Source organism: Peromyscus leucopus, chromosome 23 (assembly GCF_004664715.2).
Source record: "Peromyscus leucopus breed LL Stock chromosome 23, UCI_PerLeu_2.1, whole genome shotgun sequence".
NCBI classification, from domain to species: domain Eukaryota; kingdom Metazoa; phylum Chordata; class Mammalia; order Rodentia; family Cricetidae; genus Peromyscus; species Peromyscus leucopus.
The window spans coordinates 18,884,376-18,896,612 of NC_051082.1; the positions used below are offsets into that span (position 1 = coordinate 18,884,376).

The 12,237-nt window shown below is 44.8% G+C and overlaps 1 protein-coding gene across 2 annotated transcripts in view; it reads left to right on the forward strand.

The window, feature by feature from the left end:
• The window catches only part of Glt1d1 (glycosyltransferase 1 domain containing 1), a 71,927-nt gene that overhangs the window by 13,214 nt on the left and 46,476 nt on the right, over nt 1-12,237 (forward strand). For both annotated transcript variants that reach the window (XM_028870207.2, XM_037198266.1), the window contains exons 3-4: nt 4,423-4,528; nt 9,441-9,492. In XM_028870207.2, the coding sequence (XP_028726040.1) occupies nt 4,423-4,528; nt 9,441-9,492 (158 nt within the window). The remainder of the gene's footprint in view (nt 1-4,422; nt 4,529-9,440; nt 9,493-12,237) is intronic.

The window sequence follows — 12,237 nt, forward strand, 5'->3', positions numbered from 1 at the left end:
TCATCAGGCTGTGGACAAGTGCTTTTAACCACTTAAACTATCTTTCCATCATCCTCGATTTTTTTTTTTTTTCAATTCTGTATCTTCCCATGGGTAGTGAGCTATTTGGAGAATACTAGGTTAAAATACAAAGTTCATTTATGTGCCTCATTCCCTTGTACACATGTCCTAGAGTCCTTTAGGTTTGTTTGTTATTTGAGGCAGTCTCATGTAGCCCAGGCTGGAACGCACTAAGTATCAGAGGATAGCCTTGACTTTCTCATCCTTCTGGCTTTACTTTCCAAGTGCAGGGATTACAGGCATGTGTTATGTTGAGTTATGTGGTGCTGGGGAATGAACAGGGGACCTCAGACAGGGTGGCAAGCTAAGAGGCATCCTCAGCTCCTGAAATGATTTCATACAGTATTTTCAACGTGCCACTCCATGACGCTGGGAGTGGAATTTTCCACTTGTGGTCTCTTTTCATCCTCAGAGACTTTCCAGTTTGGAATCGCCCCACATTTTGGAGTTTTGGATTAGGCAGGCTCCACCCATATCACACTGCAGGGCTCCTCTGTGCTCACAACCTTAACTTTAGGCTCTATGGCATGCCGCCCCATTTTTGATCATACCTTTCTGTTGTCGTTGTTTAGAGACAGGGTCTCACTAGGTAGCCTTGGCTGCTCTGAAATTCACTATGTAGGCCAGGCTGGTCTCACAGAGATCCTCCTGCTTCTGCCTCTCAAGTGCTGGGATTAAAGGCGTGCCCGCCACACCAGGAGGATTATATGTTCTTGAAGGCAGGGTGAGTGTCTGTGCTACCAGCCCCTCGGTTAGCCTGGAGGCCAAAGGGCTATGCAGGTTTTTGTTTTGATCAGCACTGACAAAATTGCCATCGAAGTTCAGGTGAGACTGGCAGGTCCTGCTGCACCTCACTCTGGTCCACTTGCTGGTTTTTTGTTTATTTGTTTGTTTGTTGGTTTTTGTTGTTGTTTGGATTTTTTTGTTTTTGTTTTATTTTGTTCTGTTTTTTTTCAGGCAGGGTTTCTCTGTGTAGCTCTAGCTGTCCTGGAACTCATTCTGTAGGCCAGGCTGGCCTTGAACTCACAGAGATCTAGCTACCAGCCTCTGCCCCCTAAGTGCTGTGATTAAAGACATGTGCCACCACCGCCTAGCTTGTTTTTGTTCTTTTAATTTATGTGCTTAATTCCACCACTCTTGACCTCTGCTTCAAATAAACATGAAGACGTCACAGTTCTGTTGCTTCTGAGTTGGGAGGAACTCTGAACTCACTCAAGGGATTTGTTCCTCCCTCCTGGGGATGGGTATAAAAGATTTTTTTTCCTGTGTACAAATCAATCAATTTTTCAAGTGTTTAAAGACAGAACTTTATAGTTGTCCTTATCTAAGAGAGACCATAGCTGGGGTACTTCGCAGGGTGCATTCTGGGAACTCTTCATATGCTTTAACTAGCATATAAAACAGACAACTTGCAAGTTAACTTGATGTTGGCTGCAGAGCTTTAATGAAGTCTTACGAATATGCCTTAGGCTGGAACCTAATATGGAAGCAGATAGGGTCAGGTGGCCAAGAACAAGATTAACCGGTCTATGATAACACCCCATGACTCATATGGATCCAATTCAAATGCCTTGCCCTATATAATTGCTCGTCAGTTTGTGTTGCTTTTAAAATCAAAATTATGTATGACTTATAGTTTAGTTGTCTTTAAGTTTTAAATGATATTGATCTATTTTGTAGGGTGTGTGTGCCACAGCCCACATATGGGGGTCAGGGGACAACTGTGTGGTGTCTTGTTCTCTCCTATCATGCTAGTCCCAAGAATCGAACTCAGGTCATCAGCCTTGGTGGCAAGCACCTTTACCCAATGAGCCACCTCACTGGCCACAGTTGTCTGTCATTTTTGTTGTTGTTTTAGGTTTTTGAGACAGGGTGTCATGTAGCCCAGGCTGGCCTTGAACTCACAATGTAGGTAAGGTTGACTTAACCTGCTGGTCCTCTTTCCTCCTCTTCCCAAATGCTTGGGTTACAGGAAGCACCAGTACACTCAGGCTTTTGAGACAAGGTCTTACATTTTACAGCCCAGGCTAGCCTAGAATCTGCTTATGTAGCTCAGGCTGGGGTTGAGCTCTTGCCTTGGCTCACAAGTGTGAGGCAGTCCACCTGCTTCAGTTTTCTCTTCTTACCTGAAATAAGATAAAAACATCCTCCATCTTTGCCAGGTCTCCCACAGCAATCAGTTATGAGTGATGACATCTTTTTTTTTTTTTTTTTTTTTAAAAAAAAATGTTTATTGCTTTTTTTAATTAAAAATTTTCACATGAGCTGGGCGGCGGTGGCACACGGCTTTAATTCCAGCACTTGGGAGGCAGGGGCAGGAGGATCTCTGTGAGTTCGAGGCCAGCCTGGTCTACAGAGCAAGCTCCAGGACATGCATCAAAACTACAGAGAAACCCTGTCTGGAAAAAACAAAAACAAAACAAAACAAAAAAATTCACATGTATGGATGCATTCATGTAGACGTGCACCACACGTATCCCAGGTGCCCACAGAATCCAGCCCCATTATTATTTTTATATGTGGGTGTTTGATCTGCATGTCTATGCATGTGTATGCTGGGCCTGCAGATAGATGCCAGAAGAGGTCATCGGTGCGCCTGGAACTGGAGCTACAGACTGTTGAGTTGCAAATAGGTGCTAGGAATCCTGGATCCTCTGGAAGAATGGCTGATACTCTTAACCACCGACCCATCTTTCCAGCCTGGAATGATGACATCTTATTTCCATATTTTGTCTCAGACACAGTGTGTGATGAACTGTTTTTGTTTTTGAGACAGGGTCTCACCATGTCGCCTTGGCTGACACCTGGAACTCAGTGGCCATGTAGATTAGTCTGGCCTGGGACTCAGAGAGAGTGCTGGGATTACAGACATGTGATGTGCCGCCACAGCCCATATGTGATGAACTGAATTCAAAGATATTTTTAGGCTGAACGTGACGGGGCAATCCAGAAGCAGAAGCAGGGCAGGCAGATCTCTGAGTTCTATACAAGCCAGGTCTACGCGGGAAGTTCAGTTCAGAATGTTGTGTTCACATCCAGGGCCAGGGATGCCTCTCAGGTCCTGTTCAGAGTTCCACAGTTTCAATGGCTGGCTTTAGAAGCTGGTGATCTTGAGGGAGGGGCCATGCCTGGTGACTTCCAGGTACCAGTGTTTATATAGCGATGCCCATTCCTCAAGGCATCTTGAGCTGCTGGCGGGAGGACGATAAACAGGTCCCTTTCCAGTCACCAGTTTTCTCTGAGCTCTTTGATTTCTTCCTAGGATTGGTGAGCTTGGCTTTGATAGATGGTGGTGAACGATACTTTCTGTGAATATAATTGAAAGCAAATTAATCTGAAAACTAGTTCCGAGGACCATGGGTGGGACTTGGCATGGTTTTTTTCTTTGTACATATATTTATTTGTATGTATGGGGTGGTGTTGGTGGGCGTGTTCGCGATGGTGGTGGGCGTGGTCACTGGATGGTGGTAGCGTTGGAGAGAGATACTTGTGAAAGTCAGAGAACAACTTAAAAGGAGTCGATTATCTCCTTCCACCATGTGGGTCCCAGAGATGGCACTCAGAGTGTCAGGCACGGTGGCATTTGCCTTTGTCTGCTCAACCATCTCACTGGCCCTCAGTGCAGGTTTCTAATAGTGATATCTACTATCGCTGTGGAGAGTTGAATGAAATGAAACTGACACCAAAACACACCACACCTAGGGGCCGGGGCGGGGCCGGGGCTGGAGCTCAGCTGGCTGACTGTGGAGCATGCGCAAAGCCTTGCTTTCAGTCTCTAGAGGGACATAAACCGGGTGTGGCCGTGCTTGTGGGAAATCGCAGCCCTCTGGCCCATCCTAGGTAGAAGCCTGAGGATCAAGAGTTCAGGGTCATCTTCAGGGAAATAAGCTCAGGTTCAACCTGCCCCCCAAAATAGCACTGGGCCAGTGACATGATTCCCCAGGTAAAGGCAATTGCTCTCCAAGCCAGGCCACTTCAGTTCAACTCACAGAACACACATAAAGGCAGAGAGAACTGACTCCACAAAGTTGTCCTCTGACCTCCACCCTAGCACTGTGGCAAATGCATTCCCCCACACATATCACACACACACACACACACACACACACACACACACACACACACACACACAAAATCTGGGAGTGGTGGTGCACACCTGTAATTCTAGCCCTGGCAATGCTGAGGCAGGAACACTGAGAGTTCCAGGCCAGCCTGGGCTATAGAGCTCTCTTTCAAAATAGACAAACAAGCCACACACTCCTGTATCATGGGAACTTCTGCTTTTTTGCTTCATGGCTGCGGGCCACTTGTCAAGGGACACCTCCTGATGTCCAGCCTGTCCCACTTGTCATCATTTTGCAGGTCATGGCATTCCTTTCGGGGTCATCTTTGGTGGAACTGATTTAAATGAAGATGCCAATCATAAAGAAAAAAATGAAGTCATGGGGAAAGTTCTGGAGGAGGCCAGGTAAGGTCAGGGGTGCTCTGCTTTGGGAGGACTTTCATCCTATCAGGGAGAGCAAATTCACACCATCAACATAAGACCCTTGCCAGGCGTGGTAGCTCATGCCTTTAATTCCAGAACTTTGGGAGACAGAGGCAGGTGGATATCTGAGAGTTAAGGCTAGCCTGGTCTACATAAGCAAGTTCCCTGTCTCAAAAAAACTGTCCTTCATTATAGTTTTATTTTGCTACAATTTCTCATTGTAAACCAAGTCAGTCATAGCTGGCTGAATGGTAATATCACACGAACATTCTAGAGGGTTATGTGTGGTAGGAAGACAGCTAGCATGTGCTTTTGGTGTGTGTGTGTGTGTGTGTGTGTGTGTGTGTATGTGTGTGTGTGTGTGTGTGTGTGTGTGTTTGTGTATGTGTATGCTGAAAGAGTCTTTTGTAGCCTAGGCTAGCCTTGACCACTATGGGTAGCTGAGGATGACCTTGAACTCTGCTCTTGCCTTCACCTTCCAAGCTCTGGGACTACAGGAATGGACCACAGTGTAGGTCTGAGTAGATGATTTAAAAGAACAAAGCAGGTTTGTTCTAGGTTTCCCAACCCGAGGGTCATCCTTGTAACCATTCTTTAGTATGGGTATTCATTATTCAGTATGGCTTCTGTCTATGTCGTCTTGTGAGTTCTGCAAACCATTTCGGAGTGCAGTTGCCAGCGGGGATTCTGTACCCTGGCTTAGTCCTCCATTTACATGTCACTCCCAGTCATCCAGGACCAGAGAGCCTCCCCAAGAGCATGGCTCTGTTGCCTGCAGGTGGTGCTTCTCCACGATGACACATTCATGAGTTCTGTGGGGAGAGTTCTGTGGGAACTCCTGCCCCAGATACTAGCTGTGGCCAGTACCTTCTGACCTGCATGGGCCATGTGTGAATATGGTGCACACGTACACACACACACACACACACACACACACACACACACACACACACGGGAAAAACACTCATACACAGAAAATCAAAATAAATACATCTTCAAAAACAAAAACACAGAGAGAAACCCTGTCTGGAAAACACACACACACACACACACACACACACACACACACACACACACACACCAAATACAATAATAACAAAAGCAATGGTTGCTTTTGCAGAGGACCTGAGTTTTCTACCCACATCAGGTAGTTCCTGATATAGCTAGAGTATAACTCAAGCTCCAGGCTATAAGCACCCTCTTCTGGTCTCTATGAGCACTGCACTCACACAGTGCAAACACCCCCCCCCCACCCCCCCATCTTTAAAAAAAGGTGACCTATTAGTGAATATTCCTTACTACTTCATGCACATTCTAAAAACGTATTACCTTTCTATTTACATGGTTCATGCTGCACAGTTCTATGGAAGAAAAGTAATTCTGTTTACTAGAAACACTATTGAACAAATCCATCTTTGCAGTATTATCTTTAGGGTTATTTATTGCATTGTTATTAAAACAAATATTGATTTTTTTTTAAATTTGGGCAGTTATTGATTGAGGCCAGTGGGCAAGAGAGAAACACAATTCATGGATTTCTTGCCTGACACCACACAGCTCATGTTTCTATAAACGAGATATTGGCCTTGACTGGCTTTATAATGAGCATTTCATTTTTGATCAAACACTTTTTAAATTGGCGTGTTTTTTTCCTATAGGGGTTGTGTGAACTTTCTCAGTATCTTAAACTTTCATCCCATGCAGTATAGTATTCAATTTTAATTTTGGATTAGATCTTTAGCTTCTAAGAATTATGATATAGTAAGTGCTTGGTAATTATATTATAAATATCAAAATTAAATGAAATGTATCTGAAATTCGGTATCATTTTGTTTCTGGCTATATTTTTGAAAAATAATACTTATCACTTGTTATTGTTTATTTAAAAATGCTTTTCCTTTACTCTTATTGCATGTGTTTGGGTGTTTTCCTGCATGTGTGTCTGTGCACCATGTGTGTGCAGTGTTCTCAAAGGCCAGAAGAGGGTGTCAGATCATCTGGAACTGGAGTTATGTAGATGGTTGTGAGCCACCATGTGGGTGCCGGGAATCGAACTCAGGTCCTCTGAAAGAGCAGCCAGTGCGCTTAGCCTCTGAGCCACCTCTTCAGGCAGCCCCAGTCTGTTATCATTATCACGTCTTTTCAGATATATCCTGCATAGGAAGGTAGGAACCTTTTCGATGCATTTAACCCATTCTCTGCCACCATTGTGTTGTATGAAGTTCTTGGATGTGTTTGGAGCCAGCGCCTGGCCTTGCGTTCACTTTTGATCTCCCATTCTTTTCCTCGTTGCCAATACAGTTTTAACCATTGTACTTTGGATATGGGTCAGTGTGGAATACGAGTCTCAGCTCTGCATTCTTTATCTGGAATGGTTGCTACTCAGTGGCATGCATATTTGATTCTGTCCCTGTCAGGGTTACTATTGCTGTGATGAAACGCCACGGCCAAGAAGCAAGTTGGGGGAAAAAGGGATTATCTGGCTTACACTTACATACTGCTGTTCATCATCAAAGGAAGTCAGGACAGGGTCCTTAAGCAGGGCAGGGTCCTGGAGGCAGGAGCTGATGCAGAGGCCATGGAGGGGTGCTGCTTACTGTCTTGCTTCTCTTGGCTTGTTCAGCCTGCTTTCTTGCAGAACCCAGGACCACCAGCCCAGGCATGACACCACCCACAAAGAGCTGTTCCCTCCCACATCCATCACTAATTAAGAAAATGCCCCATAGGCTTGCTGGATCTCATGGACGCATTGTCTCAACTGAGGCTTTCTCCTCTCTGACGACTCTAGCTTGTGTCAGGTTGACATGAAACTATCCAGGACAGTTTCTCTCAAATATTTTTGTCACTGCTGTGACAAAATCCTTGACAAAGGCAACTTAAGGAAGGACCTAGGTGTGGCGGCAGTACATACCTTTTATTCCATGAGGGTACCACTCAGTCTATACTGGTGCAGAAGGCGTGGTGGCAGGAATGTGAGGCAGCTGGTCATGTAGTGTCCCCAAGTCAGGAAGCAGAGAACAATGGATGCTGATGCCCAGCTCACTCCCTTTCCTTCAGCCCATGGCCCCAGCCCCTTAGCATGGTGCTGCCCACAGTTAGGGTGGGTTTCCCCAACTCCGTGTTCCTAATCTAGATACTCCCTTGCTGTGGGAGGATCCTTCTGTATGCTGTGCATGGGTGTTGCTCTCATTGGTTGATAAGAAAAGCTGATTTGGCCTATACATAGCCAGGAAGAATAAGGCTGGGCGGGAAAGCCAAATGGAGATACAGGGAGAAGAAGGGCGGAGCCATGGGAGTCACGAGCCAGACAGAGAACAAGCCAGATATACAAAATGGGACAGAGGTAAAGGCTATGAGCAGTACATGGGTTAATAGAAATGGGTTAAGTTGTAAGAGCTAGTTAGTAATAAGCCTGAGCTAACGGCTGAGCATTTATAATTAATATAATCCTCTGTGTGGTAATTTGGGAAGTGACTGCCTAGTGTAATCAGGCATATGGGAGAGAAAGCTCCACCTCTGATTACACTCTCTTATAGATATAGGTCCAGAGACCTGTCTCTTAGGATGATTCTATATCCTATCAGGATGGTGATTAAGAGTGACCAGGACACTTAGAGATATCCCAACTCTGAAATCATTCTTAAAATCTTTCTGTGTGACTGTCATAGAATTACACACATGACTAATCCTTAAAGCTACTGTCTGTCTGATGCCATGATAATTCAGTTGTTGGGATTTTCTCATCTGGTTTTGTAAAAAAAAAAAAAAAAAAAAAAAAAAAAAGGAACATCTTTATACAATTCCTGTGCAAGAAATGTTCTATACCATTCTGTTAAAAGGGATCTGTTAATGTTCTTTTCATGGCAAAGGCAATCTCTTTAAATATACTTATTTATTTATTTATTTATTTAGTGTGTGTGTGTGTGTGTGTGTGTGTGTGTGTGTGTGTGTGAGAGAGAGAGAGAGAGAGAGAGAGAGAGAGAGAGAGAGAGAGAGAGAGAGAGCATGAATGTGCTACAGCTCTCATGTGGGGGTCAGGGGAAAACTTGTGGGAACTGTTTTTTTCCTTCCACCATGTGAATTCCAGGGGATCAAACTCCAGTGACGAGGCTTGTCAGCAAGCCTCCTCCTGCTCAGCCATGTTTGCTGGCCTGGCAAACAGTCTTAAATAGAAGTTTCCCATTTTCTTAGCGCTGGAGCGCCTTAGGACTTACTGACTTTTTCTTCTATTGTTTTTTAAAATTTGTTTGTATATATGAACCTGAATATATGTGTGTGCACCCCATGGATTTAAGATGTAGGTATTCCCTTTATCATGCAGGCATCCTGGGCAGATAGAGGCCCTATAGCACACACAGCATTCCCTGGTCGAGTTCCTATGTCACGTGATCCTGGAGTGCTCATAGCATATTAACTATGTCACCTACTGAGTTTTGTTTTCCGACTTCTGACATTTTTTTTAAAAATGTAAATGTATGTTAGTGTGCATGAGGGTGTCAGGTCCCCTGGAGCTAGTTACAGGTGTCTGTGAGCCGCCGTACATGGTTGCTGGGGACTGAATCCAGGTCTTCTGGGAGAGCGGTAAATGTTAACTACTGAGCCATCTCCCCAGCTCCAGCCTTTGATTTTTCTTTTAAATCTCTGCTTTTTTTCCTAGCGTTAGTTGAAAGGAACAAGAGAAATAAGGGGTTTTGAGCTTCGTTGAGTTTATTTCCCTCACACAACTTTTTCTGGTGTGGGTGGAGATGGGGGCCTAATGGGCAGTGACCGGGAGTAATGACGGTGGATGGAACCTTGTCCTGCCCGTCTCTCATGGGCCGTTAGGAAGCGCCGCTTCAGAGTTGTGTTAATTGAATTCCAGCCTAATTGACTGTTATCTCTGTCCATGGACTAGGTTTGCCGTGGCTTTCACAGAGGCGATGAAGGACACAGCACAGGCGCAGTGGGTATGTGTTCTTCCGATGTCTTTTTAGAGGGGCCTAGGGATGGGGAAGAAGTCTATTAGGTCATGGCGGTATGGCACAGTTGTGAGCTGCCTTTCTCCACTGTGGCTACCCTAAAAAGTGTAGTGATGTTTATATTTTTTCTTTACTTCTTTGAGAATTTCATACAATGTATGAAAAAAAACTTTTTAAAATTAAAACTTGTGTATTCCCCCCCACCCCCCACCCCCGCATGTAATGTATATCTGTGTACTCCATGCTTGTCTGGTGCCTGAGCCTCCTGGAGCCAGAATTACAGATAGCTGTAAGCCATCATGTTGGTGCTGGGACTCAAACCCAGGTCCTTTGTAAGAACTTACTGTCTGTTGTGCTGGAGAGATGGCTCAGTGATTAAGAGCAGTAATTGCTCTTCCAGGGGTCCTGAGTTCAATTCCCAGCAACCACATGGTGGCTCACGACCATCTATGGTGGGATCTGATGTCCCCTGCTGGTAAAAAGTCAATAGAACACACATACATAAAATAAATAAATACAAATTCTTAAAAAAGAAAGAAAGAAATGTCTGTGTTCTTAGCCAGCGAGCCATCCCTCCAGCCCCATACAATGTTATTGCGCATGTTCATACCCCCAACTCTTTCTCCTACCCACACAACTTTGTGTTCTCTTTTGTTTTTTAAACCCCCTCAGTCCAGTTGGCCTCTACATATACTCTTTCATGTGGGAACTACCGTGAAGTGTGGTCAGCCTACCAGGGGCCACATGCAAAAAGAAAATGGACCCTTTCTCTCCCAGGAGTCATCAGCTAAGGATAAGACTTTGTGCCTTCCTCCCCCTCCGTTTATTTTTATTTTATGTGCATTGAGTTTTGCCTGCATGTATGTCTGTGGGAGGCTCTCAGATCCCCCTAGAACTGGAGTTACTGACAGTTGTGAGCTGCCATGTGGGTGCTGGGATTTGAACCTGGGTCCTCTGGAACAGCAGCCAGTGATCTTAACCACTGAGCCATCTCTCCAGTCCTCAAGCTGAGATCTTGTCTGGCTTTAGCATGCATGGGTCTTTTTTTTTTTTTTTTTTTTTTTTTTTTGGTTTTTCGAGACAGGGTTTCTCTGTGTAGCTTTGCGCCTTTCCTGGGACTCACTTGGTAGCCCAGGCTGGCCTCGAACTCACAGAGATCTGCCTGGCTCTGCCTCCCGAGTGCTGGGATTAAAGGCATGCGCCACCACTGCTCGGCCATGCATGGGTCTTACGCACATTGTCTCAACTGCTGTGAGTTAATATATGCGACTGCCCTGCTATGTAAGAAAATATTGTTTTCTTATAGTCAACCCCCTCCCCCCGCCTCTGGCTCTTACAGTCTTCCCACCCTCTCTTCTGCAATGATGCCTGAGCCTTAGGAAGAGGGAATGCGACACAGCTGTGCTCTTGAGGGCTGAGGATTCCACAGTCTCTCATTCTCTGCACTGTGACCACTTGTGGGTCTCTGTGTTCATTACCATCTACAGCAAAAAGATGCTTTTGTGGGAATTGAGAGGTGTACTAATGTATGGGTATAACCATGGTCCACTATGTAGACCAGGCTAGCCCAGAACTCGCAGAGAGCACACACCTCTGCTTATCATGTCCTGGGATTAAAAGCGTGTACTACTACAACTGCCTCAGATATGTATATGCTACTGAATAATATTTAAACACGGCCCTGGGTCAGCCAGCGCTGTGCGTGGACAGTCCTCTTCTGAGAATAGTTGGCATCTGAGCAAACCAACAAGCAAACACCTAGCGGCTAGAGAGACAGCTCAGTGGTTAAGAGCACTTATTCCACTTCCAGAAAACCCCAGGTTTGGTTCCCAGCACCCACCCACATGGCAGCTCACAACCATCTTTAACTCCAGTTCCAGGGGCTCTCATGCCCTCTTAGGACACCTGCAGGCCTCAAGCATGCATGTGGCACAAATACATCCCTACAGGCAAAGCAGTCATGCACATAAAATAAAATAAATAAATCTAAAACAAGTCTTTTTAAATTAAAAAACAAAATGAGGACTGCAAAGACGGCTTAGCAATGAAGAGCATATACTGCTCTCACAGAGGACCTGAGTTCAGATCCCAGCACCAACAATTAGCTCACAACTGCCTGTAAGTCCAGCTCTAGGAGATCTGATGCCCTCTTCTGGCCTCCATGGGCACCTGCACTCATGTACACATGTACACACACACACACACACACACACACACACACACACACACACCTCTTTACATGTACGTATAATTAAAAATAAAATCTTTATAAATTAAAAAAAGACCCACTAAGGAAGAAAAACACTGTGAGGTAGCTTCGATGGCCTTGTCTCGGATGAGGATGTCGGAGATACTGGCATAAACCTAATAAAAGATGAGACTAACTTGTTTTCATATCTTAAAGGCTGGGGGATAGTTATTAAATTTGAAAGCAAAGTTGTTTTTAATACACATTTTTGTACAGGATTGGTGGGTGGATTTTCCAATAAAGTTCAGCCCAATACCTTTATTTGATTCGATTTTTTTCAAGTACAAATATGTATAAATAATATAAAGGTTTCTGACTCAGCTGCATTTATAGAATTCTTTTTGATTTTGGAGGGGAGACTTTGATTCATGGACTGTGAACGGTGATAATGTGTTTTGAGCAGCGCAGTCTTAATCTTCCCGGAGGAAAAGCCAGCTTTGGTTTTTAATTTTATGTTCTCTGTTTTGGAGGCAGGCTTGACTCAG